Genomic DNA, 26936 nt, shown 5'->3' on the forward strand with positions numbered 1-26936 from the left:
CAAGCGTTGAGATGAAGGAGGCGGAGCCGAGCGGCGCCACGGTGCGCAGGCGCAGCCGTCGGTGGGTCGGTGCTCTGTCGCCTGAGAGGTGAGTGGGGGGGCTCCGCGCCTAGCTGGGTGGGCCCGGGCTCAACGGCTCAGAGTCTGCGGTTCTCAGGAGTCCGTAAGAGGAGGTAGGTCTGGAGCCGGAGTTGCTGCGCCCCGCGCGGTCCTGTGAGTGGGCGGTGCGAAAGGGATACTGAGGTAAGGCGCCGTCGGGCGGCCCAGCGCGGATTCGGGTCTCCCTCTCTTGGGTTCCAACTGTAGAAATGGTAGGTCCCAGGTGGGTGGCAAGGACCACAGGTGATAAAAGCACCCGACGCGTAGCTGCCGTAGTTCTTCTGAGCTTACTGGAAATACTGTCGGGTCGACCCGGAGATAAGGTTTGTCCCGGCTCTCGTCCCTGCGCCGCCTCTCCTGGTGAGAGAGGCCAGCCTCTTGTCCGCCCGGAGCCTCAGTTTCTGTTTCTGTAAGACGGCTGTCGTCAGTCGTTCCCTGAGCATATGAGAACCACAGTGCAGAGAGCGCAAAGCGGGAACGCCAAAGGCTTATTATTGACACTTAGTTCAATTTGAGGGACTTATGAATGTGATGCTAGATTTGGGGGATAAGAGGGGCGGGGACCAGTTCGAATTCGTTGACAGCTGTGTAAACTTGAGCAAGTCACTTACCCCTCCCCGAGCGCTCCTTTTCTTCACCCTAAAAAAGGAGCTGTAAAAGTCTGTGCCAGAAATTAAAGTCTGTGCCTTGCGGGGCAAGATCTGCGAAGTTAGTGTTCCTAACGTTCATGTCTGAGATGCCAAGAGTTGGCTAAGTGTGTCCTAGAGAATGGGTATTTTTACTAGGAGTGGCATCAGAAGATGGTCTGAATCTTGTAGGCTGAGTAGTCTTTGTTTCTTTTCTTTTTTTTTTTGGTTGGAACCGAGGATTGAACTCAGTCCCTTGCGCTTGCCAGGGAAGCACTTATTCCACTGAGCCATCTCCCTGGCCCCTGTCTTTGTTTCTGTCTGATTGTTTTGTCTGCCTTCTCCTCAGAAGAGTTGTTCTCTATCAAGGGCAGTTTTTTTGGGCTGAAGGGGGAGCAGGTGGAAGCCAGGGACGCTGCTCTGTACACTGCAGTGTCCAGGATATCCCAACTCAGAGGAGAGTCCTGTATTTATTACTGGGAAACAGATTGCAGATGGAGCTCACTCCGTTGCCGGACACAGCAAAACGCACTCCTACTGGGGCAGACATGTGACCAGGGGACCCTGCTTCAAAACGTTGATCCCTCTGTCCCTCCCTACTCAGTGATGAATGTCACTGTGTCCAGCTTCTTAGGACCTCAGCAGTGCAGGTGACCATGAAATGCAATATGCGGTCCCTTGACCCAGTGGTTCTCACTCAACCAGGGGTGATTCTGCCCCCAGAGAAGATGGGGTATTGTCTTGGACATTTAGAGTTGTCCCAGATGGACAAAGGGTGCTCTGGATAGAATGTGTGGCCAGGGAGGCTACAGTGCCCAAGACACCCCCTCAACAATCCAGGGGTCATGTTCTGTGGAAAAAAAAATCACTCTAGACCAGTGATCTTGCACTGTTATGGTCACTGAGAGGGGTGTTAAATTGTATGTGCTCAGTTTTTGTGTGATGAGGAGGGCATATTGGAGCCAAGTGTGGTGGTTCACACCTATAATCTCGGCACTCTGGGAGGCTGAGGCAGAAGGATCACAAGTTCTAACCCCACCTGGGCAACTTAGTAACTTGAAGCCTATCTCAAAAGGGCTGAACATTGAGCTCAGTGCAAAGGCCCTGGGTTCAATCCCTGTTCCTATGGGGGAGAGACAGACTGGCGTTGAGGCTCTGGAGTGAGACTGCTTGGAGAAGCACGTGCTTTGAGCATCATAGCTGTGTTATAATGTGGTCCTCAATATCTCTTGAATGTTTAGTTCTTCTGAAGAAGAGGTGTAGTCCCTTCAGATAGCAGGTGAGAGTAGAGTGCCCAGTGTGGCAGCAGCTGCTCTAGGTGGGAGGTGGGAGGGAGCCTAGCCAGGCTCCAAAGGTTCCTGCTGTGTCTGCAGCAGGGTGTGAACTATGAGGTCTGTGGTGTGCAGAGCTGAAGGAATTGTTCCCTCTGAGAACTCCGTGGAGATCCCTGCAATGCTTCCTCTCTCACTGGGTGCCTGGAAAGCTTGAGCCGAGGTCCATGCTGCAGGCTTCCTAGAAGTCAGAGTGGCTCCCAGCAGGGTCATGCTCCACTCAGGTCAGCGGCTCCTCGGGAGCTTCAGTCTGCATGACTCAGGGCTGGAGGGCTGTGCCAGCACCTGGCATCGGCCCCTTGGTGAAGGAATAGGAGGAGGTGCAGGAGAGGGTGTTCACTAAACCTGTGGTACAGAAGAGGAATTCCAGAGCAAAAGAGAAGCCTCAGGGAGCTTGATCCAAATTTGCTCACAAGCCAGTGTCTCCCTACAGGATGCCTGTGGGAAGCAGTAGCAGGCCAGAGCCTGAGTTGGGAAGATGACCTGAGAAAAGGCCTCACTAAAAACACCAGGCTGGACTAGGAGCAGGTGCTGGCGTCTGCAGGACGGGAATATCTTCCCCACCTAAGCCAGGCTTGAGTTTGGTGGAGCACAGAGGCTTTGGAGTGGGAACCTACCCCTGCGCACTCAAGAGCTGACCCAGAGATCGAGGGCCTGGATACGCGTCTCCAAGGTGGCAGGGAGCAGAGGTGGATTTTCAGTTTAAGTTTTTGCTCTGCTAGGGACTGAGCCCAGGCCCTTCGCACTAAGCTACATCCTATCTCTTTTTTATTTTTTATTTTGAGGTGAAGTTTTGCTAAGTTGCCAAGGCCAGGCTCTAACCTGTAATCGCCTGCCCAGTCACAGGCTGTGGTGTGGGGATATACAGGGGACCCAGTTAGAATCCAAGGATCCCAAGGTGCAGGTAGGGAGTAAAACCCCTGCCTTCCTGCACGTGCCACGTGTGAGGGGGCTGCAAGTTAGGATGGAGCGTTGTGGCACATGTGCAGTGACTGCTCATCTCACTGGGGTATCAGACAGTGAGACCACTGCATTTTATTTGATTTTATTCATTTTATTTACTAATTTATTTAGGTACCAGGAGTGGAACTCAGGACCTTGCCTTTGCCAGGCAGGTGCCTTGCCGCTGAGCTGTATCCCCAGTCCAACCATTGCATTTATTTATTTGTTTATTTTTGGCAGAACCGGGGATTGAACTGAGTTCCTTGTGCTTGCCAGGGAAGCGCTTATTCCACTGAGTCATCTCCCCGGCCCAACCATTGCATTTTAGCAGGGGGCCCATTTTTCCTAAATGGTCTGCCTTGGGTAGCAGATGAGTGTCATTTTGTGTTTGGGTTTCAAGGCAAAATGAAAGGGGCTCGAAGGCACTCAGGGAGATGGCCCAGGTCCTCAGCCTGCCCCGCTGGGCCGGTGACCATCATCTCCCTGACACACCCTTTGCCTAGTGGGCCTGGCCTCGATCGGCATTGGGCCCTCACACTAATAAAGCCCTTGCTGTTCCCAGAGAGGCTGCCTTTGAGAACTTTGTTCTGCAGCCAAAACCCTACAAGTTGTGATTGTTCTGAGGATAGGGTACCCTGTGGTGGAGGGAGGCCCATGTGTGGGACACTGGGCTGCCCTCTGCAGCAGGGCAAGCTTGTGAGTTTGAGAAGCCAGGCTTGGATTGCACTTAGGAGTCCTCCCTTTGGGAAAGGAAGGAGGCAGCAGGATTGGTGGCCCTGCACTGACCTGGGGTACACGGGTCTCCACTGTGAGTCATGTTCCAGCAATTCTCAAACTGGGGATGTGTGTAGCTGCCTTATTGGGGAGCTGCTGGTACTCAGCAGGTGGAGGCTGGGATGCTGCTCAGCCCCTGCAGTGACCAGGACATTCCCAGAGTTTGCCCAGCCCACATATGTGCACCTGGGGGACCCTCTGTCAGTTATTTAGAACAAAACTGAGCTCTCTCCCTGCTCCCAGCAGATAGCAGAACACATCCCAGGGGGCCATCAGTGTGACCAGGGGACCTGGCTTCCGAGACTGACCCCTCTCCCTCCCTGTTCATTGTATGAATCTCACTGTGGAGGCTGTCGTAGGACCTCAGTAGGGTAGGTCATTCCAGGGCACAGGGGCTCTCTGGATCCCTGGGAGGTCTCATCTTTGATGACTGTGCCCCCAGGAGACCCTGAGTAGAGGCCAGGCTACTGTAGCTGTCCTTCATGCACAGGGCTGACAAGCCATGGTTATTGGCTTACAAGGCAGCTGAGCCCTAGTGGTTACCCATGCTGCAGAAGAGGAAGAAAGGGCTAGCGAGATAGCTGAGTGGACTAAGTGTCTGCATAGGCAAGAGCAGGGGCTGGGGTTCAATCCCTGGTACCACCTGCTATGCTGGCCCCACCCCTAGGCATACTGAGCTGGCAGCCGAGTCCAGGCGTGGTGGTATGTGCCTGTAATCCCAGTACCTGAGGCTAAAAGCAGAAGGATCACTATGCATTTGAGCTGCTTAGTGAGACCCTGCACACACACACACACACACACACACACACACACACACACAGGAAGAAAGCCAGGGTATTGGCTGGAGCTCAGGTATAATGCCCAGATGAAGTTGGCTCCCAAGTCTGGGTAGGGGTGAGACCCAAGGGCATCTGACTTCAGGCTCTGGTCCCCCCAAAAGCCCCATCACCTATAAATGAGGCCCCGGAGGCTCCAGTGGCCTTGGAGTCACAAGCCCATCTATCATTCAGCTGACCGCTGCAGCCAGAGGCAAGGAAGTGCTCAGCTGCCATGCTGGAGTTGACGATGTGGTTCCAAGGTCTCCATCATGGGCCAGGTAGAAAACACCTCAGGCTTTTCCAGCTATCAATCTGTTTCACAGTGGCTCTGCTCTGCCTCAGCGCACACAGCCAGTGTGCCAATAAAACTTTATTTAGTGGGACTGGGGATATAGCTCAGTGGCATAAACACCTGCCTGACGAGCCCAGGGTCCCAAGTTTGATCCTCAGCACTGGAAAACAAACAACAACAAAAAAAACCCACCAGCTTTATCTGGCGGTCAGCAGAACACCATGCAGTCCCTCCCACCCCAAGCCTGGCTGTCCTTCAGAAGAAGGGCACCAAGTGTTGGGAGCCGTGTGTACAATGGGATTAGGGGCAGGAGCAGGGGGCTGGCTGGATGTAAGTGGGCTCCTGCTTTTAGGTTTGTTGTTGAGGGTGTGTGTGTGTGTTTGTGTATAGGTGTGTGTGTAGTACTGGGGATTGAAGCCAAGGCCTTCTCCTGGAGCTCCTTCTGCAGCCCTTTTACAACTGTTGAGTCAGGGTCTCGCTCAGTTGCCCAACTGACTCCAACTTTTTTTTTCCCCGTAATTTTATTGAGAAACAAATAGCAATGAGACTGACTCCAACTTTTGATCCTCCTGCCTCAGCCTCCCAGAGAGCTGGGATCACAGGTGCACACCCTGCGCCCAACTTCGCTTTCAGCCCTGGGCATAGGTGTGGTCGCATCCTCCCAGCTCCAAGCTCAGGTGTCCTTGTCAGCTTGTGTCAGTGCCACCAGAAGGAAAGAGGATCCTTCCCCCACTCAGACACAGAGAAAGCTGTCCATGAGGGACCAGTCCTGGGTCACCAAGGCCAGTGTCAGCTGCAGTGGTATGCTCACAGCTGCTTGCGCTTGTCACCTCTTCTTGTGTGAGGCAGACGTGATAACCACACTATGGGAACAAGTCACCTCTTCTTGTGAGGGAACTGAGCTGCAGGCATCCAGGTTTGTGGCAGGACTTTGCCAGGCCTGGTGTCTGTGGTCACTGTTGAACTTCGTCCTTATGTAAGCAGTGGGGTGGGTCAGCCTCGTTGTGTAATTGTGTGAGTACCACCTCTCCAGAGATCAGAGACCACCCCGAGCTTGCACCCTGGTTTAAACTACAGCATGCAAAAAAGTCAAGGTCTAGAGTTACAGGGCCCTGTAGCACAGTAGCACTCTGGGAAGCTGAGGCAGGAAGATCACAAGTTCAGGTTCAGTCTGGGTAACTAAATAACTTAGCCCCTGCTTCAAAATAGAAAATTTTTTAAAAGGGGCAGGGGCTGGAGCTCAGTGGGAAGGTCCTGGACTCAATGCTTAGTACTGTCCCCACTCCCCAAAAAAGGTGTGGGATCAAAGGTTGTCCTGCTCAGGAGAATCCCAGGCCTCATTGGGAAATACTTATTAAATAAATTTTAGTTGTTACAAAATATAAGCCTGAGTATCTTAACCCATGTCTTTTTCTTTTCTTTTTTTTTTTTTTTTTTTTTTTGGAACCGGGGATTGAACTCAGGCCCTTGCCCTTGCCAGGGAAGCGCTTATTCTACTGAGCCATCTCCCTGGCCCCTTCTTAACCATTTCTGAGAGTATGGTTCAGCACCATAAGCACATTCACACTTGTCACCACATTCCACTCTTTAATGTTTGGGGGGGGGGGCTGCTTGTGGGTTTTGTTTTTTGGTTTTTGGGTTTGTTTTTTTTTTGAGACAGAGTCTCACTATGAAGTTAAGCTAGTCTCGGACTCCCAGCAGTCCTGCCTCAGCCTCCTGGTTGCCTGGATTGCTTCGGCCTTTGTTTTATTTTTTCAGGTAGGGCCTCAGTGTATGGTGTAGGTTGGCTTTGAACTCGCTACATAGCCCAGGCTGGCTATCGAGCTCAGAGTGATCCGCCTGCCTCAGTCTCCCAAGGGCTAGGATTACAGGTGGGTGCTACTATGCCCCACTCATTTCCAGAGTGTTTTCACCTTCTGAAAACAGCCCTCTGTCCCCATAAGACACTACTTCCTCTCCCTCCCCAGTCCCAGGCACTGCTGCCCTATTTTTTGTCTCTGCTAATCTCATAGTTCTAGAGACCTCTTAGGAGTGGAGTCATGTCTCTTTCACTCAACACAATGTCTTCAGGGTTGTCCCCATTACAGCATGTGTCAGAAGTCCACCCCTTTTCACGGCTGAGTAATATTCTATTATGTGGCTGGGCTATATTGTGTGTATCTGTTTGTCTATTAAAGGTTGCATGGATAGTTTCCACCTTTAAACTGCTGTGAATAGTACTGCTGTCAGGACGTGTCTTTAAAACATGCTTCTTTGTAAATCAAAACTTTTAGGCTTTGGAGTGGGTCCTTGGGTGTGTGGACTCGGTCTTTGGAGTGTGTCAGATGACCTGACTGTCTCATATCTGAACCCCTTTAGTTGGGGAATCCCCTTGGAGTGCACCTCGTGGGCCCTGCTGTGTCTCAGAGATCCTGGGACCAACTGTGCTGCAGGCTCTCCCCCAGCCTCACCCCAGGTCTCACAGTTGGGGGCCTCCCAGTGTCTAGGGCAGTGGGGGGCGCAAATTCACAGCTGCCCCCAAGGGTACTCGGAAATCAGAGCTCTCTGCCCACTTACAGGAAGCATAACTCTTTATAGTTTTCTCTTTTTAAATATTGAGATATAATTAACATAATCAAATTGGATGGATTTGGGATCTGGGATATAACTCAGCAGCACAGTGCCTGCCTGGCAAGCACAAGGTCCTGAGTTCAATTCCTGGTGTCTGTCTGTCTGTCTGTCTCTCTCTCTCTCTCTCTCTCTCTCTCTCTCACACACACACACACGGTGGATTTTGTTGAGCACATCCACGAAGCTGTGTGACCGTCCCTTCTCTAGCTCCGGACCTTCCCATCTCCCCAGAGGGAAGCCCTGTGAGTTGGCCGCCCTGCACTCCTGAGTCCTGTCCTGGGCATTTCCTGCTCATGGCACCCTCACGGTGCAGCTTTCTGTATCTAGCTTCTCCCCGTTCTGGTTTGTTTGCTGTTACGTTTTTGGAGATAGGGTCTCACTTGGAAGCCCAGACTGGTCTTGAACTCAGGGTGATCCTCCTGGCTCAGCTCCCCAGTGCTGGGATTAGGGGCACGTGCCACCATGCCTACTGATCCCTTCTTTTTGGACGTTGTTTCCTGCAGGCCCACACAGCTTTCCTGGAGCCTGCTGTGCAGCACCATCAGGCGCCCAGATCCCATGAGACCTGGGTCTGAGGGCAATTGGTTCTATCATGGGCACTAAGGACGTGTGTGGTGGCCCAGGGTCAGGTTAAGGCAGTGCGGTCAGGAGACTGCTGTTCATTTTTGTGGTCACAGACTGTGAGGCATCTTAGGGGGTCCAAGAGGCTTAGCCTGTGCAGCCACTTGTGGAACATGTGGGCAGGATGGGACTTTTTGGGGTTTGGATCCCAGCGGAACCTGTCACTCTGAGTAGCCCTGGCCCTAAGATTTCAGGGTCTGTTTTCTCTCTAAACATTAACTTAGAAGGGCATGACTAGTCGGGTGTAGCTAGTTGTTATCCAGCACTGTAGGAGGCTGAAGCAGGAAGATCACAAGGTCAAGCCCAGCCCAGTGACTTAGTGAGATCTTGTCTCAAAAAAACATTTTTAAAGGGCTGGGGATGTAGCTTAGTGCAAAGGCCCTGGATTCAATCCCTGGTACAGGGAAAAAAGAAAAAAAATCTGGCAATCCAGGTGTTATAGTCAAGGGAAACAATTCAATACAGGACACGAAATTTATAAGATTATTTTGTAATTGTCACCCAGAGAGTCAAATACAAAAGTGTGAAGGAAATTTGTCCCCACACTAAAGACCCAGAGAATACAGCTAAGGGCCTGGTCCCACGGCAGCGTCCTGCAGGAGGCCACACGAAGACCTGGAGCCCATGGCGGTGCCCCCCATGAGTCCAGCCAGAGGCCTAGAGCCCATGACAATGTCTCGTGAAAGTTTGTTTCGTGGATCTGTGCTGGGAAGGCCCAGAGGTCAGCGGTGGGAGCTGGAGTGGCTGTGCCAGCCGCGAGGGAGCTGCGCTGGGGCCAGGAAGCGATGCCCAGGGCAAGGAGCAGAGCTCCCCGCAGGCTACCGCGGCCATCCTCGGCTCATCCTGGCTCCTCTGGCGGTGAGAGCAGCCAGGTGCATGTCAGGGACGCCAGCGTGACGGGCTCCTCCAGGAGCTCCACCAGCGCGCCTCTTCCCCTCTCCAGTTCTCTTACTTACGCTGTTGGCAGCAGCGCTCAGATGCGCCCCCACGCCCAGCACCGCGCCGGCTCAGCTGGGAGTCCCCAGTTGGTCACTGCCGATCACACCGGGTGCAGTGTGTGCCTCTCGTCCTGGCACTCGGGAGGCTGAGGTGGAAGAATGCCTGAGCCCAGAGGTTCAAGGCCCTCTTGTGGGTAGTAGTGAGACCTGCCTCAGAAGCAGAAGCAGAACTTCTGTGCAGCTGCTGCCCGCCTCCTTGTCCCTAGCCGCAAGTATTTCACTAAGTTGCTGTTAGAGATCAGCCGGCAGCGTAGCAGGCCCTCCGCACCTAGTGGCGGAGCACTTCCCCTCCAGCTGTACCACGCCATCCGTGGCTATACACCTGCTGGTTTCAAGCATGTGTGCTCGCGTGGTCACCTGAGTGTCTCGGGCCTGCAGACACTGGGCACTTGAAGTGGGCTTTGTGCAGAGACTGTGGGAAGCTTTATTCCCTTAGCTGCTGGTCTCTGGGTCTCCAGCAGTGCGGGACCTGCTCCTCTGTTCTGGAGCCACATTGTGCCAGGGTGTGCACAGCTCCTGAGCTGATAGCCAGTGTGTCCTTTCAGCATGACCCTGGGCACTGTACCAGGCCCTCTGCCTGGTCGGCAGACCTAAAAATAGGCCCGACCTGCTGTTCCCACTGGGAGTGCCGTGGGGAGCGTGGCGTGACGCCTGTCCCCAGTGGGCCTTGCTTGTTTATCCAGGACCACAGGCCTTGACCCCCTCTGAGCCTGATGCATCTTTGAAAGCCCTTCTCCAGGTCACATTCTAGGGTCCTGGGGCTTGGGGCTTCACCAAGTGCATTCAGGGAACTTGCTGAGCCTGTGGGGCCCTCTTTTGTGCTCACACGGATGTGCAGTGGCAGCCGTTGCCCAAGGTGGGCCTGATGTGCCAGCTCTATGCCATGTTAGATCAGGGGGAGTTGCAGCCTTGCCCCCTCTGGTTCACATCATTTTAGTGGCTTTGAGCACAGGAGCAGGCTAGACCCGCAGCTGAGGAATAGATTGTTTTAAGATGTCCTGCAGGTTGCTGGTGGCCCCGGCTCCTACGGGACCCACAGTTCCAACTGGAGCCTCACTTACCCTGGAAAGTCAGGGCCACTCTCTCCTGCACCTTGGTAGTGGGTGCCTGGGACACAGTCCTGCAGGAGGAGGACCCAGAGACCCAGCCCCGACCCACAGCCTCAGTCCAGAAGTGGGGACAGACAGAAGCAGCCATGGCACGCAGTGAGCTGAGCAAGCATGCACAGGCTGTGCAGGGCAGGCCCAGGCCAGTGTGCATTGAGGGCAGCGGCTCATTAGGGCAGCCTTGCCTGGCCTAGAGGGCAGGTGAAAGAGGGGGGTGCCTGGAGTGAAGGACTGCCAGGTATCCCTAGCACTGTGGAACACAACGCCTGGCCTGGAGGAGCCATATCCCCTGCCCTGCTGGAGTGGCCACCCCTCTACAGGCACAGCTTGCTGTGACCTGTGACCTATGGAGTGGTTCCTTAGGCCACTGCCGCCCAGAGCTGGCATTTCTCAAGAGTCACAGGGCACTAATATCTGGGCTGAGGACTTCCCGGTCATTTTTTCCCTGACCCAAAGGAAGCTAGAGCAGTGTTTATTAAACCTATGTCACAGATAGGGAAACTGAGGCACAAAGATCAACACGTCATCCCGCTCCTAGCTTCATGGATTTGCGTGTCCCACTATAGTGGCCCTTGTGACTCACTGCCATCCTGTCCCATCCACTTCCAAGGGCTGGGCAGCCATCAGGTGTCCGCAAGCTGGTGGGCTAAAAGTAGCTTCGATGAGCTGGCTGTGGTAGTGTACACCTGCCATCCGAGTATCTGGGGGGCTGAGGCAGAAGGGTTGCAAGTTCAAGCCCGGCCTGAGTGACTTAGTGAGACCTTGTCTTGAATTTAAAAAAGGACCAGCGATGTAATTCAATGCAGGGGCTCTGGATTCAATCCCTAGTACCGTAGGAGAAAGAATATTCCTGTATGTGTGTCCACATTTCCTGCCCTTCTGAGGACACTTGTCGCTGCACCCTCCTGGCATCCTCTAGACTCACTGCCATCTGTGCTTGGGGGATGTGACTTTGGCAACATTCAGCCTGGTTGAGGCACCCTGGGTGTTGCCTCTCTTCTTCGGTTTTTGTCATGTCAGAAGTTTTGTGTTAGGCCGGGTGTGGTGGCGCATGTCTTTAATCCTAGCATCCAGGAGGCTGAGTCAGGAAGATCATTGTGTGTTCCAGACCAGCCTGGGCTACAAGGTGAGGTGAAGTGAGCTGAACTGCGTAGCGAGACCCTGTATGTACGTATATAATGAATGTGTTTGGTACAGGGCCTTACTATTCATATCAGACTTGTAGTGATCCTCCTGTTTTCAGCCTCCCCAGTGCTGGGATTATAGGGCATGTGCCACCACACCCAGTTTTGGTCACTGGCTCAGTGTGCCCAGGGGCAGGGGCAGCACAGCATTTATTATTTATTTGAGACAGGGTCTCACTATGCAGTTGGGGCTGGCCTTGTGCTCACTTTTGTAGCCAGGCTAGTCTTGAACTAGAAGCAATCCTCCTGTCTCAACCTCCCGAGTGCTGGGATTACAGGTGTGTGCCGCCACTACCAGTTAACAAGACCCTGTCTCAAAAAGACAAAAAAAGAGAGAAAAAAAAGAAAGTTTTGTGTCACTCTCTGGCCTCCAGGGGGAGATGCTGACCAGGCCAGGCTTGCTTGGGCTGGCAGCCGCTCAGCAGGGCCCAGTCCTGCATGGCATCACCCACCCTGTTCCACCATTCCACAGGCACCTGCACCTGTGGCTTCCTGCTCAGCACTGTGACATTCCCGTCCCTCCATGCTGGTCTAGGCACTAGGTCACCAATGTGAAGTAAGGCTGCAGCTCTGGGCTTAGCCCTCTCCTGGCCTCATTGTCTGGTACTTTCTAGAGCTTTGCCAGGGTTTCAGGGACCATGAATGTGAGCCAAGCACCTGCTGAGCTTTGGGAGGGGGTGTGGAAGACCCTTGTTGTGGCCCCTGAAGGTATCAGCTAAAGGCAGGTACCTTGATTGGGTGAGGTGTTTGGTACTCACCCAGAAAGCAGGAGAAGCAGCCAACTGCAGTGGCACACGGCTGTCACCCTAGCACTCTGGGAGGCTGAGGCAGGAGGATCACAAGAATAAGCCCAGCCTGGGCGACTTAGCAAGACCCTGCCTCATAATAGAAAACAAGGCTGAGGATGTGGCTTGGGGGAAAGCCCTAGGCTTAATCTCCACTACTGCAAAATGAATGAATGGAAAGAGTGAATGAATCATCAGTGAATGAAAAACTGAGGAGCAGGTGTCCAGAGGCAAGAGCTTTGAGTATGGAATGGGTATGGCTAGTACTGTGGTGCTTGGGACCAGGTCATTTTCTTTGTACTCAGGCAAATCGGGCCCTCAAGGCCGGGCTCCCCATATTAGACACAAATAGGCTTAAATGCTCTGGGTCCCTCAGGGCTGCTGAGTGTAGGACGGGTCTGGTGGCTGCTGGACCTGGGAGTACAGATAAGGGCTTAAAGGAGCTGCTTGTGACCTAGCTCACCTGGTTTTCCATGCGGCTCCACAGATCTTGAAATCCCAGGCACGTCCTCCTGTGGCTCAAGATGGACAACAAGAAGCGCCTGGCCTACGCCATCATCCAGTTCCTGCACGACCAGCTGCGGCACGGCGGGCTCTCTTCTGATGCCCAGGAGAGCCTGGAAGGTACATGGCTTGGCCTGCTGGGGGGTTGGGGGCTGGGCCCCTGCCCTTTCCTGAGCTCCCAGGCCGGTGGGAAGGAAAGGAACCAGGCAAGGGCCCTGCAGGGCACAGACCAGGGATGCACTGGGGCATCGTGAGGAAGAGGCCATGTGGTAGAGACACCCTGTTCTCCCTTACAGTTGCCATTCAGTGCTTGGAGACGGCGTTCGGGGTGACAGTGGATGATAGCGACCTTGCGCTCCCCCAGACCCTGCCGGAGATATTTGAAGCAGCTGCTTCAGGCAAGGTAAGCCTCCCATGCCCATCCCAGAGATGATGGCAGCCATGGTTGGGCACCACCAGTGTAGAGGCCAAGTGGCCATGCTCATCCTGGGCCGTACCTGGAGGGCCAAGAAGTCGCCTGTAGAGCCCCTGGGCCTCTGAGCTGGCTGCTCCTGTGGCCACCCTAGGGATGGCAGGCTGGAAGGGGCAGGCTTGGGAAGGCACAGCGGGTTGTCTTCCCTGTGGGCAGGAGGCGCCACAGGACCTGAAGACCCCTGAGCGGACCCCGCCTTCCGAGGAGGACTCAGCTGAGGCGGAGCGCCTCAAAACCGAAGGTGAGGTGGCCCTGGGGGAGGAGGTCAGCGCGCTGGCTGCGGGCGTGGAGGTCTAGGCCGCTTGGCTGCATGTGGGCAGAGTGTTGTAAGAGCACGGCAGAGCCCAGTCCCTGCCTGCCCAGACGCTTGCAGTCAGACTCATGCTGCCAAGAGAGGCTGGTGCCTAGGAAGTTGAGACATTGTGATTCCTGCCGTATCCATGGGCACCACAAAAACAGTAGATGGTAAAACTTGTAGATGGTAGAAAAGCTCAGGGAAAAATTATATTTATTCTGAACACATAGGTTTTTCCTTGACAAACAACAGTGTAACAGCTATTCCTATAGCATTGTGTTAGGTGTTGCAAATTCTCTAGAGATGGTTCCTAGCACTCTGGGAGGCTGAGGCAGAAGGACTGTGGTTCAAGCCCAGCCTGGCCAGTTTAGTGACTCAGGGAGACCCAGTCTCAAAAACGGCTGAGTACATAGTTCTGTGTGGAGGGCCTGGGTTCAGTGCCCAGTACCAGGGAAAAAAAGAAGAAAAAGTACATAGCAGGAAGCATACAGGTTCTGTGCAAACACCCTTTGATAGCTTTGTGTAAGGGTCCTGGGCACCTGCTGGTTTTGGTGTGCACAGGTCTGACCCGTGTCCCTGGACATGGAGGGAAGATAGCATAGTAGCCTGGGCCTCTGCCCGGCTGTTCCCAGGATAAAAGCTACAGGGACACTGGCCCGATGTGCTTCTCAGCCTCCAGCCCCCGGCAGCGCAGCTCTGCCTGACTGGCTAGTTGCCTGTCCATCTTTCTGTGCAGGGAATGAGCAGATGAAGGTGGAAAACTTCGAGGCCGCTGTGCACCTGTACGGCAAGGCCATTGAGCTGAACCCCGCCAATGCCGTGTACTTCTGTAACAGGTACAGTGGGGGCACCAGTGCCCCAGGTCAGGGTGGTCGGGCGCAGCTCGGGTGAGGACCTCAGGGACACTTGGCAGTGACCTTCTCGCCCCATGGTGGGATTCCCACACCACAAGCACATGGAGGGAATGACCGAAACTTGCTTGCTTGCTTGTGAGAGTGACCTCCCCCACGGTACTGTTGTCTGGTCTCTCCTTTTTCTCTTTTCCTCCTGCTGGGCTGTAGCCCGGGGCCACACATGCTGGGCACATGCTCAGCCCTGAGCTAAGCCTGCGCCGGCCTCGCTTGTGGGATGCATGGGCTGAGGCAGCTTGTGGGAAGGAGAGAGGTCTGTCAGTCGTGTCCTGTGTGCAGGAAGGCTCTGCGTTCTGGGATTGGGTTTGGTTTTGGGTTTTACAACACGGTCTCTCTGTAATCCAGGCCAGCCTTGAAGTCCTTGTGTCAGGCTGGGCTTAAACTCATAATCCTCTTGCCTGAGCCTCCTGGGTATTGTCATGCACACTGTGCCTGGCTTCTCCTGCCTGCCTTCTTTCCTTCTTTTCCTTCTTTCAAAGACTTCTTTCCTTCTTCTGTACTGGACACTGAACCCAAGACCTTGGCCTTGAGATGTAATCTAAGTTCCTCTTTTTTTACTTTTTTATTTTATTTATTTATTTTGGCTTTTTGAGACAAGATTCTCATTATGTAGTTCAGGGTGGACTTGAACTCAGTATGTAGTCCAGGCTGGCTTTGAATTCACAGTGATCTTCCTGCCTCACCCTCCTGAATGCTGAAAGTGTAAGCATGTGCCACCATGGTTGGCTGCTTTTTTATTTTGAGATAGGATATCTCTCAAGTCACTAATGCGGTCCTTTCCAGAATGCTGAAATAACAACTGTGTCTCGCCAATACCCCTGCCCCCAGATTGATTGATTGATTGATTGATTGATTGATTGATTTTTGACATCAGTTATTTTTATTTTAAAGAAAAAAATAAAAACAATGGTACAAAATCTCAAAACAAGATTTTAGGAGAGTAACAATGGTTAGTACATTGTGTATTGTTACTGCCAAAGTAGTTTCTCATATTACAAGATATAGTAAAGAAATAATAAATGAACAACATAGGTACAAACCTCTGGTTTTTTTTTAAAAGTCAACAGAAAATGGAAATATACTTTTTAAAGTTTCTAACACTAGAAGATATCATACAATGTCTTTTAAATAAATTGTAAGTTAAAGATATAGTAAAATCTTAGAATGAAAATCAAGATTAAACAATATTCAGAAAATTAAATGTTTCCAAACAATTGAACTCAGAAAAAGTTTTCATGATAGCAAAGAAGTACTAGAGTAAAACATAAGATAAATACTGGAATGGCAAGTAAATGACCAGCACTTCTAACAGTTTGAGGATAGGATATCGCACAAAGTTCTAGTGTGTTGTGGACATGCATAATGACTGTGACAGTTACTGGTGGCTAGGCTAAAATGGAATAAGGGTGTGTTTTTTTGGGGTTTTTTTGTTTTTTTTTTTTTGGTTCCTCGAAAGCCTTCAGGGCACTTTTGGCTAGCGGGAGAGTTGTGAGGTTCGAACTCCAGCAACCTGAGGCTGACAGCTTTGTGGAAGCAGCCACTTAAAGGACTGAGCTAGGGCCAGACCCCCCCCCCCCCGCCCCCAGATTTATTCTACAGTTTTTGTTACCCACTATAGACCACAGTCTGTGTTCTTTTGTTGTTGTTGTTGGTACTGGGACTCAGACTCAGGACCTTGGGCTTGCCAGGCAGGTGCTGTGCTGCTGAGCTATCTTCCTGGTCCTAGACCACATTCTGGGAATACCAGTGCTTGCTTGCACTGTTAAGAGAGTAGATTAGGGCCAGCAAGATAGGTCGGCCCACTAAGTGCCCGCTTAGGTGAACGCAGAGACTGGGTTTCGATCCTTGGCACCTCATGCACATTGGCCTCATGAACGGGCGTAGTGGCACATGCCTGTAATCCCAGGGCTGGAGAGGCTGAAGACAGAAGTATCGCTACGAGTCCATGCTGTGTACTGAGACCCTGTACCAAATATGTAAAAAAAAAAAAAGTAGGTTCACATATATTTAATATGGTACACAATTGTGATTGTTCTTTTTCATCTAGTTCATAGACTATATTTACAGATTTTAGTGTGGTATATTTATTGTAGTCTTAGTTTTATTATAGTTGTTTCTGAATTTGCCTAGTTCATAAGTTAAAGCTTAGGGCTGGGGAGATAGCTCAGTAGAATAAGTGCTTGCCTGGCAAGCACGAGGTACTGAGTTCAATCCCCGATACCACCAAAAAACAAAGTTAAAGCTCATCCTGAGTCTGCACATATCCAGGAGAGCCATACACTCCACAGTCTTGGGCCATCATGGCTCCGGGTGTCCTCTGTGGCTGGGAACTCATCCCCTGTGGCTATGGAGGGACCACAATACTTGCTTTCTTGAATGGAGAAGGGATGCAACCAACATTGTATGAGGCCAGGCGACAGCCAGTCCCCCCGCTGGCCCATCGGTCACCAAATGCCACACTCGTGGGCAACACGCAGCCTGTGGTCCATCTCGCCCACCCATCGCCAGGCCCTCAGGCTGGTGGCCACCACCACCCCCACCCTGCACCTCCCATTCACCCCGTGAGGCTGCTTCCCCCATCTGACAGCAGAAAGTGAGGCTTGCTAGGAAGTGTGGGTACAGGGGCTGTGATTACTGCTATGTGCAGGGGTTGCACCTGGCTTTGGGCCCCAAGAGCCCCTCAGGTGGGCAGAGCCTTTGTGGTAGTACCTGGTAACTATGGGCCCAGACCACAGTACCGCGCCCACTTCCTGCAGATGGGCCGGTCACGGTGCCTAGTGGGGATGCTCTTCTCACCAGCCCCAGACCCCACTTGGCCTTGTCTCCCCAGAGCGGCAGCCTACAGCAAGCTGGGGAATTACACAGGCGCTGTGCAGGATTGCGAGCGTGCCATCTGCATCGACCCAGCCTACAGCAAGGCCTACGGCCGCATGGGGTGAGTGGCATAGAGGCACTGGGTAAGGAGTGCCACCTCCACCCTCCTCTGAGGAGGAGCCTGCATAGGTGGCTCAGAGCCCCAGGAAGTTTGTCCTGTGCTCAGCATCCTGCTTGTCACAAATGGTGGCTGTAGAGAACATCAATAATAGCTGGCCACCATGGTGCCCAGAGAAGGCTGGGGGACCAGAGTGAGCACCTCTGTCCCCGGGGCTGAACAAGCCACCCCAACTGAGTTCCCAGCCTGAGGCCCCATTCTTTCTGACTGCAGCCTCATGCTGAGCCTTAGGAGTGGTGCTTGGGTCTCCTCTGCTAAGGAGACCAGTCTTGGGTTGTGGCCCAGGGGCTCCTAACAGGCGGCAGGAGACTGTCCCTCGAGGTTCAAGGGTTTAGGAGCTCTGTGCCGGGTGTGTGCCCAGCCCAGCTCTGTCCCCCTCTGCCATCCCCATGCCTCACTTGGGCTTTGGGGTGCCTGGCGTGCACTCATGGGCTCCAGTTTTCTAGCCCAGCTGAGCACTGCTGAGGCTGGCTGTCCCTGTGGAGAAATTGGCCATGGTATGACAACACCTGAGAGTGGGGGTCAGTTGCTGGGTCCCCTCGGGGGCAGGGCCTCAGGAAGGTCAAGCAGAGGTGACCCCACTTCTGCACACTCGCCCCCAGCCTGGCACTGTCTAGCCTGAACAAACACGCGGAGGCTGTGGCCTACTACAAGAGGGCTCTGGAGCTGGACCCCGACAATGAGACCTACAAGTCCAACCTCAAGATAGCAGAGCTGAAGCTCCGGGAGGCCCCCAGCCCTGTGAGTCCTGTGGGTGAGAGAGAGGTGGGCACCCAGAGGTGCCAGGGCTCCTTGCCATTAGGGGTGTTACGATACAGGAGTGGTGCCCGCCTGTCCTCCCAGTGCTGTGGGAGGCTGTGACAGGAGGATTACATATTCAAGCCCAGCCTGAGAACTTAGCAACTTGGTAAGACCCTGTCTCAAAATGAGTAAGGGTGGGGATGTCATTCAGTGGAGAGGTCCTGAATTCACTCCTTGTACTGGAAAAGGAATAAACAAAGACATATAGACAGGGAAATAACTGTTGGAGGCAGGGGAAAGTTCATGCCTGGATCCCCCATATCTACAGAGGCCAGGCAGGTTCCCACGGGCTTGTGCTGAAAGGGTTGCTGGAGGCCGAGGCAGTGGGCTCTGGGCACGGGCTGCCCTGGTGATCAGGGCAAGTGGGTGACGCCTTCAGTGTAGAAGCCTGCCGGGGTAGTTTGTGTTTGCCCAGCAGCATCTGCGCATGAGGTCACCGTGGGCATCAACGTGCCCCGGGACAGGCTCTTCCTGCAGGGCCAGCCTGGCTCCAAGATGCGAACACAGCAAATGAGAGGCGCAGCCACTGATGGGCCACGTGGATTGGAGCTCCTGGCACAGTGTGGCTCCCTGGCTCCTGGGTGGATGGACTTTTTGCACTCTGGGCCTGTCATCCCTTGGGTCCTGGGCCTGACTGTACTGGGGCTGCATCTGGGTGTCACTAACCACTAATCAGTGCTTTTCTTATTCCTAGACGGGCAGCGTGGGCGGCTTTGACATTGCTGGCCTGCTGAACAACCCAAGCTTCATAAACATGGTAACACTCTCACTTCCCTGCCCACAGTGTCCCCACTACAACCTGCCCGTGTGCCAGTGTCCCTGCAGTGCTGGAGCTCCCTGGCCAAATGATCCAGGACAGCTATATCTGTGTCCCCAGTCCAGTTCCTCTTGGCAATGTGACATGGTGACAGATACCTCTGTGGTGTCTCCTGGGTTCAGAGATAATGCAGGGTCCCAGGTGCCCAGGGCCATGATGCCATCCTCCAGGGATAGTACCCATCATATGCAAGAGACAGCATCCTGTGCCACCAGCCTCTTGCTGGAACCCTCACAGGGCTGTGCGCTACACACTCGTCCACTTCCTAGGTGCTCACAGCCTCCCTAGTGTTGAGTCCTGAGGCTGTCCTGTGGTGTCACCCCACATCGTCTTCACCCTGGAGTGGGCACCCTGCACTGGCCCCTCACGCATCTCTCAGCACAGCAGTGAGCTGGCCACTGACCACCAGCCTCAGCCATCGAGGGCTGGCAGGCTGTAGCCACCAGTGGATTATTTCATGGGCAGCAGCCATGTCTATGTGGGTGCTATGCTCAGCAGCCACCCTGGAGGGGTTGTGCTGGGCAGCGGAGCACGTCCTGCCCTTCATGAGAACGGCAGGCCAGAGGCTTGGAGCATCTTACTGTGGCTGCTTGGAGCCATGCACCTGCCAGGCATGGTGATGTACTCCTGTAATTGCAGTACTTGGGACGCTGATCCAGGAGGATCACTGCAAAGTAGAGGCCAGCCTGGGCTACACAGTCAGACCCTGTCTCAAAAACAGTGAAACAAAAAATCAGTCCTAAGAAAATGCCAGGAGGGAAAGAGAGTGGATGCAGATGCCTTGGAAGCGCTCTCCTTTGGTAGTAGAACCACACCAGACCCCCCAGCTACCTGGAATTAAACAGTGGTAGCAGCAAGGGACAGATGGGCACAGCCCAGAAGAACCCAAGCTACTGGTGAGAAGCCCATATGGGGCTCAGGTCTGTCCAAAGAGTCCAGGACAGGGCAGGGCAGAAGCTGTCACATTCAGGAAGTGCAGCTCATGAGCAGAGGAAACCAAAACATAAGAGTAAAGAGTTAAAAAGCCAGGCCTACATGTAGGTGAGGACACGGGAGGATGGACAGATTTCAGGCAGGCAGGTGTGGTGCACACCTGTCATCCCAGCACTTTAGAAGGCTGAAGCAGGAGAATCCCAACTTCTGGCCCAGCCTAGGCAATTTAGTGAGACTGTCAAAATTTAAAAGGGCTGAGGGGCTGGGGAGATAGCTCAGTAGAATAAGCGCTTGCCTGGCAAGTGCAAGGGCCTGAGTTCAATCCCTGGTTCCACAAAAAAGAAATTAAAAGGGCTGCGGCTGTAGCTCAGTGGACAGTACCCCTATGTGCCAGCTCCAATGCCACCAGAGGGGAACAAAGCTTTAAAGAGAATGTGTTGGGGCAGTGTTTGGGTGATCTTTTTGTTTTTTTTTTTCAGGCATCAAGTATAATGAACAGCCCCCAACTCCAGCAGCTGTAAGTGACACAGTACAGTCCCTTTGTGTCTGCTTGTGGTTACATTTCTTATCTAGCAAAATGGGCATAACGTTGAAATATATATATATAGTTTTGAACTATTTTAAAAAGCATAGAGGGGGGCTGGTGAGATGGCTCAGTGGTCTAAAGCACCTACTTAGAACAAGCTAAGCAAAAGCACAGGGACCGCGGTTCAATCCCCAGCACCACATGCCAGCCAGCCCGCCCCCTGGTGGGCTGAACTGGCCACAAACACACACACACACACACACACACACAAAATAAATAAATAAATAAATAAATAAATAAATAAATAAAAATAAAATTTAAAAAAAAGCATAGAGGGGCCAGGGAGATGGCTCAGTGGAATAGGCACTTCCCTGGCAAGTGTAAGGGCCAGAGTTCAATCCCCGGTTCTGCCAAAAAAAAAAAAAAAAAAAAAATTTTAAAAAAAAAAAAAAAAAAGCATAGAGCTGGCAAGATGGATCAGTGGACTAATAAGCACCTACTTAGGCAAGTGCAGGAACCAGGGCTCAATCCCTGGCACCCCATGCCATGCTGGCCCTGCCCTTGCGCGTGCTGAGCGGTGGCGCATGCCTGTAATCCCAGTGCTAGGGAGGGTGAAAACAGGAGGATCACTATGAGTCTGAGCTGCCAAATACATAAAAAAGAAAAAAAAAGCACACATTGCTGGGTATGGCGGTGCACACCTGTAATCCTCAGCACCTGAGAGTTTGAAGCAGGAGGATCGTTGTGAGTTTCAGGCCAGCCTGAGCTAGGTAGGGAGTTCATGGTCAGCCTGAGCAGCACAATGAGACCTTCACAAAAAGGAAAAGGAAAAGGAAAAGCACAACTTGGTGGTAGTAAGCGCATTTGTAGTGTCGCCCGTCCATTTTCCCTGTGTAATTTGAAAGCAGCCTGTCTCTCCAAAGGTAGCCCCATGTATCCCTCTGAGCAGTCGCCCCTGCCCTCCCCAGCCCCAGCACCTATAGGTGTACATCCTGTCTCTGGATTTGCCTGTCTTGGGCATTTCCTGTCCATGGAGCCTGCGCTGTGTGTCCCTGTGCCTGGCGTTTCATTGAGCACAGGGTCTTCAAGTTTTGTCCGTGTTGTGGCAAGTGTGCTACTAGTGTCACTGGGACATGAGCCCATTGGGACATTTTTGAGTCCCCGTCTGTAGTCCTCCTGGGTACCCACCTGGTGGTGTCATCGCCGGATCGCGTGCAGACTGACCAAGGACCCACTAGGTTTCTCCACGATCTAGAGGTAAACAGCTCAGCCATGGAGCTCTCAGGCTGTCCTCTGGATACCGTAAGGTGCTGAGCACCATGCTGGCCTCTGCTTCGTGCTTGTCATCCTAGTCTTGGCGATCACAGATGTCACCCAGTATCCCCTGGAGCCAGGACTGCCTTATCTGAGGCCCATTCTTCAGGGAACATTGACAAAGCCGCAGGGTCTGGGGCGGTAGCCACAGAATGTCTCCTCCTGTGATGGCCAGCAGTTGAGAGGCACCTCCTGGGGCACGTCAGGTGCCGGGTGTAACAGGTGAGCTGGGGCTGTCCATGACTCCTGTGTGATTCTTCCGTGCAGCATGTCCGGGATGATTTCAGGCAACCACAACCCTTTGGGGACCCCCGGCACCAGCCCTTCACAGAACGACCTGACCAGCCTCATCCAGGCGTGAGTGGGGCCACCCTGGAGAAGGGAGTGCGGGTGTGCGGGATGGGACAGTGCAGGACTTGTCCCAGCTGCCCTGGGGTCCCACTGCCCTCCAGCCTATTTGGGTGCTACCCCAGAGGGCAGAAGATACGGGGGGCCATGGCCACAAGCTGAGCTGTCCACAGGGGCCAGCAGTTCGCACAACACATGCAGCTGCAGAACCCCGAGTTCATTGAGCAGCTGCGCAGCCAGATGCGCAGCCGGACTCCCAGTGCCAGCAACGATGAGCAGCAGGAGTAACAGGCAGGTGAGCCTGGCCAGCAGGGCGGGGACAGCATGGGGCGTGGGATCAGAGCGTCGTGCTGCCTGGCACAGGCATCAGCCAAGTGTGCTGCTCTGCATGCAGGTTGTTGGGGCCACTGGGCGAGGGTGGGGCCTGGGGTGGGAGACACGACAGGGCGGTGCTGCCTCCTGTGGCCCGTGTGCTGCCCTCTCTTCAGGGGACATTCCAATGTCCTGTCAGAGAGCAGGAGTCCCCCTCATGAGTCCTTAAGTTGTCCTAGGTGGCCCTGGTTGGTGTGGTTCACAGTCCCCGGGGGCCCCAAGTTCATCGTCCCTGCTCCAGCAGAGACCCAGGCTCCGGGTGGTGTCCTCGTTCCGTGCTGATGGGTCCTCTTTGCATTTTGTTGTCTACCATGATTATTTTAGAAAAACCTTAAAAAGCAACAAGAACAGCCTTACTATTTGCGTTCAGAGTAAATTCATGTTAACATCTTGGGCACATTTTCCTCTATTTTTTTATTTTTGGTGCTGAGAGTGGAACACAGGGTTTTGCATATGCTAAGCAAGGACTTACCACTGAGCCACACCTCAGCCTCTTTTTTAATAAGCCTTTTTTTTTTTTTTTTTTTTTTTGCCTTTTTTCTTTCATGGTTCTGGGGCTCAAACTCAGGACCTTGCGTTTCCAGGCAAGCGCTTATGCTGCTGAGCTGTCTCCCTGGCCCTTGTTTTGCTTTTTTGAGGCCAGGTCTCACTGTGTAGCCCAGGCTGGCCTCGCATTCACGGTGATCTCCTGCCTCGACCTCTCATGTGCTGAGGTATTGAGCCTGCGCCACTAGGCCTGGCTCAGGGAGGCTTTATACAAAAGAATACTTGAGTCAGGAGCCAAGCACAAAGACAGGTGCCTGTTGTCACGGCCCTCTGGGAAGCTGAGACAGGAAGATTGCGAGTTGGATCCCAGCCTGGGCAACTTAGTGACCTAGAAATAGGTGTAAGGGGGCCAGGGAGATAGCTCAGTAGAATAAGCACTTGTCTGGCAAGTGCAAGGGCCTGAGTTCAATCCCTGGTTCCACTGGGGGAAAAAAAAAAAATAGGTGTGAAGCACGAAGGCCCTGGGTCTGTTCTCCCATTCTGTGAAGTGGCTCAGTTATGCCCAGTTCTCTGCCCACTGGCTGTGCACACACATCGAGGTGTGGGGCCGACAGCACCTCCCAAGGCACGGCCCTTCTCGTCTGTGCCGGGGCAGCAGCCGCAGCTCCACGTGGCCATTCCATGTTTGCCCAGAGCACGATGGGGCCGTGTTGGGGTCTTGGTGGCTGTGTGTGTTGCGTTTGTTTGCAGGGCTGGGATGCTAGGCCGGCACTCACCACTGAGCTGCACCCAGCCCCACCTCTGGTACTGGGGACTGAGTTCAGAGCCTTGAGCTGAGCTCCCCTGGGACGGGGCCTCACGTTGCTCAGTTGTGCAGGTTGGACTTGAACTTTTCCATCCTGCCTCAGTCCCCCGGTGTTGTGATGACAGGTGTGCACTGTGGCCTTACCTCTGCTGTGGGTTTTCATGGCCACCGTAGCCCTGTCCTCCCTGGGGCATGGGCCTCACATCCAGTCTCAGTCCTGCCTGCCCACCTGTTTGTCCCTTAGCCGTGCCAGTGCCATCCCATCCTTCCCAGCTGACAGGAGCCTTCCTGTGTTTTGCCATTTTCTCCCATCGGGCTGCTCGGAAAAGCAGACAGTGAAGTCGGGCCTGCACGTTAGGATGGACCCTGCTGTCCCTGCCCTACTGCCCCTTCGTCCCTCCATGGCCCAAGCCCTTTCTGAGGAAACAGCCAGCAGGCCCAGTGCCGACCAGCAGCAACCTTCCTCCTGGCCCCAAGAGCTCTGCAGTCACTGAGTTGGGCCCCCTGTAGTCCCTGCCGCCCTTTGATCTGTCCTCAAGGACTTTGAGAGCCACCCTGACCTCGCAACCTGGGGCAAGCTCACTGCCAGCCCCAGCTTGGGTGCCCAGCCTGGACCTCATGTGCCCCACCCAAGGGCCTCAAGCTGCAGCGCCTGATGCGACTCCTGCCCTGGGACACCCTGCAGCCCAGTGTGTGGACAGGCTCGCTCCCTGCAGTCCTCACAACCAACAGCTCAGCACAGCCTCTAGCCTGTGCAGAGGGACCTGCTCTGGCTCCTCTGTGTCCCCTCCTGTCCTGCTGCAGGCAGGGACCCTTCGGCTCACAGAGCATGGGAGCTGCTTCTGGAGGAACAGCTCCTGGCAAGTGTGGCCCTCGCAGACATCCCTGTGACCTTGTTGGCTCCTGTGCCACTGGACAGACAGACCTGAGTCAGGGTCTCGGGCTGAATGTGAGGCAGCAGCGGTGTGTGTCATAGGAGGTGGTGGCCGTCACCGCAGCCCTCACCATCTGGACGTGGCAAGCCTGTCGCGTCTGCTGGAACTGTGGGGAATAAACAGACCTGGTGACCTCTCAGCTCTTATTGGCCTCTGGGCACTGTGAGCCCCATTCACAGCTCCACACCCCATATGCCCCCTCAGTGACCATGGAGACCTCTGTGACCAAGGTGCCCCCAGTGAGCACTCACTGCCCTGTTCCTTATGGTGGCCTCTGCTACAGAAGGGTTGCTCCCTGCCACGAGGCACCATGTGCAGAGCTGTCCTGCGGGTGCGCGTGCCCTGTCCCGCAGTCCGAGGAATGCCCCCAACAGTAGCAGTGGGTGCCAGGAGCAGCCCTCAGGCTCCTGAGGTGTAGGGAGCCCTAGAACCTGGCAGCTTAGAGGGGTGGCTCGTAGCCTGGGCCGAGGTCGCCTGCCAGGGAGGGCATCCATCTCCATGGACTGTCACTGCAAAGAGCCTCACATTTGGGGATTTGGGGTTCAGCTGTTACCTGCTGTCAGCTCCCACAGGAGCAATGGGGGAAGCATAGATGTCTGGGGGCCTCCTGGCACAAAAAGTGCCCCTTAGACTCCAGTGCCCAGGTGGAGGAGCCTGGGGAGGGTGACACAGTGCACACCCCGTATGCCCGTGCACCCGTGGAGGGCACACAGATTGTTAGCACATACACGTGGGGGACAGGAAGAGCCCAGTCCTGGAGTACTGGGGTGCACATGCAGTGTACCTCCAGCTTGGCCCACCCTTTTCCCCCATCCTGAATTCCCTGACACTTGCCAGTGTCTCCTCCCTGAGCCTGAGGCTTCTGCACGCTTGACGGGAAGTTGTCATAGATAATCACTACTTGGTCCCACACAAGCTGGAAATAGGGTTATTTCTGAGCAGCGCTGTCAGAGGGAAAGACTAACAATTTAATGTGGATTTAGTGTAAGTCGTGACTTGCGCTCCCAGGAGTGGGTGAGCCTTGTGAGGCAGTGATTGCCGCCTTAAGTTAGGGGCTCTGAAGGCTTGGCTCCCGCTGTGCTACAACCTCGGGGACCTCCCTGGATGGCAGTGCCAACAGATTGCATGTGAAGAGCAAGTAGCAGATTGTGTCTCTCACAGAACCAGCTGGGACGACTTTCATCCCCAGGCACAGTAGTCAGTGTCTGGAAACCTGTGTGGATGTCACTTGGGTGGCCTGGCATAGAGGGAGTGGACGCCAGGGACACTGACAGCACCTGCAGTGCCCAAGATGCACACCCCAGAATACGATCTTCAGCGCTCAGGCTGAGAGCCACTTCCTGATCTGTCACAGCACGCAGATAGATGTGCCAGCCCATTTGCCCTCAGCAAATATAATTTGTTCACCAGGCCTGCAGTGTCTTTTTTGGAGTGAAAGAGTCCCCACCAAAATGGGCCACTTGAACACCAAAGCTAAGTGAGTTTGCCCACCCTACTCATGAAAAACCTTGTGAAATCTAATTGTGCTGAGTGTGGTGGCACATGCCTGCAATCCCAGCACTCTGGAGACTGAGGCAGGAGGATTGCTGAGAGTCTGAGGCCAGCCTGGGCTACATAGTGAGTTCAAGTCCAGCCTGAACTGTACACCAAGACCTTGTCTCAAAAAGCAAAGCAAACAAAATCTAATTAGAAAAACTGAGCAAAAGCCAAGAGGTTTGATGTGGGTACTCATGAACTGCAGGTGAAACGGTTACTGGGTCGGCCAGCAGGGGCCCGCTGCGCCCCTGGGGCTCTGGGGCAGCTTCAGGTCTGGATGGGTGTAAGTGGAGCTGATCGCAACCCACCTGGGTGTTTTAGATCCTAAGAGCTGCCACTGTGCCTAGAGGTTGGCCCTGTGCGCTCAGCTGGTTCTTCAAGACTTACAAGAATAAAACAGCAGGGCGCACAGAGTTGACCACCCAGCACAGCTTCATCCTGACCTGCCTCGTATACTTCAGCAGCACTTAGACTAACTGAAATGGAATCATCCACAAGCAAGCTCAGACGGTGCAGGTGGACTTAGTGCTGCTGCAAACCACACGCAGTTCAGCTCTGGCTGCCCCCAGTTCTGTGGAAGCTCCTCTATTAGCCCCACCTCCTGACGTACCCTCCAGTAGTGCTACTGGGGGCCAGGCCTTCAGCCCAAAGCTTCCAGGGTTCCAAGCTACTATTTCCCTCCTGGAACTTGGAGAAGTTTTGG

The 26936-nt window shown here is 53.8% G+C and overlaps 1 protein-coding gene across 4 annotated transcripts; it reads left to right on the top strand.

The window, feature by feature from the left end:
* On the top strand, positions 1-26108 carry Sgta (small glutamine rich tetratricopeptide repeat containing alpha). Of its 4 annotated transcripts, none has more exons than XM_023716973.1 (12): positions 1-88; positions 12674-12810; positions 12987-13093; positions 13319-13403; positions 14194-14293; positions 17199-17303; positions 17963-18101; positions 18856-18918; positions 20391-20428; positions 22019-22108; positions 22273-22394; positions 25859-26108. In XM_023716973.1, the coding sequence occupies exons 2-11, from the start codon at positions 12711-12713 to the stop codon at positions 22385-22387; spliced, it is 942 nt and encodes a 313-aa protein (XP_023572741.1). In that variant the 5' UTR covers positions 1-88; positions 12674-12710; the 3' UTR covers positions 22388-22394; positions 25859-26108. The 4 variants fall into 4 exon arrangements, with proteins under 4 accessions (XP_023572741.1, XP_004632790.1, XP_023572740.1 ...); XM_004632733.2 differs by lacking the exon at positions 25859-26108 and adding an exon at positions 24007-24836; XM_023716972.1 differs by lacking the exon at positions 25859-26108 and adding an exon at positions 24091-24836.
* The last annotated feature ends 828 nt before the right edge of the window (positions 26109-26936 follow it).

Source organism: Octodon degus, unplaced genomic scaffold (assembly GCF_000260255.1).
Source record: "Octodon degus isolate 3935 unplaced genomic scaffold, OctDeg1.0 scaffold00050, whole genome shotgun sequence".
In the NCBI taxonomy this organism is placed as follows: domain Eukaryota; kingdom Metazoa; phylum Chordata; class Mammalia; order Rodentia; family Octodontidae; genus Octodon; species Octodon degus.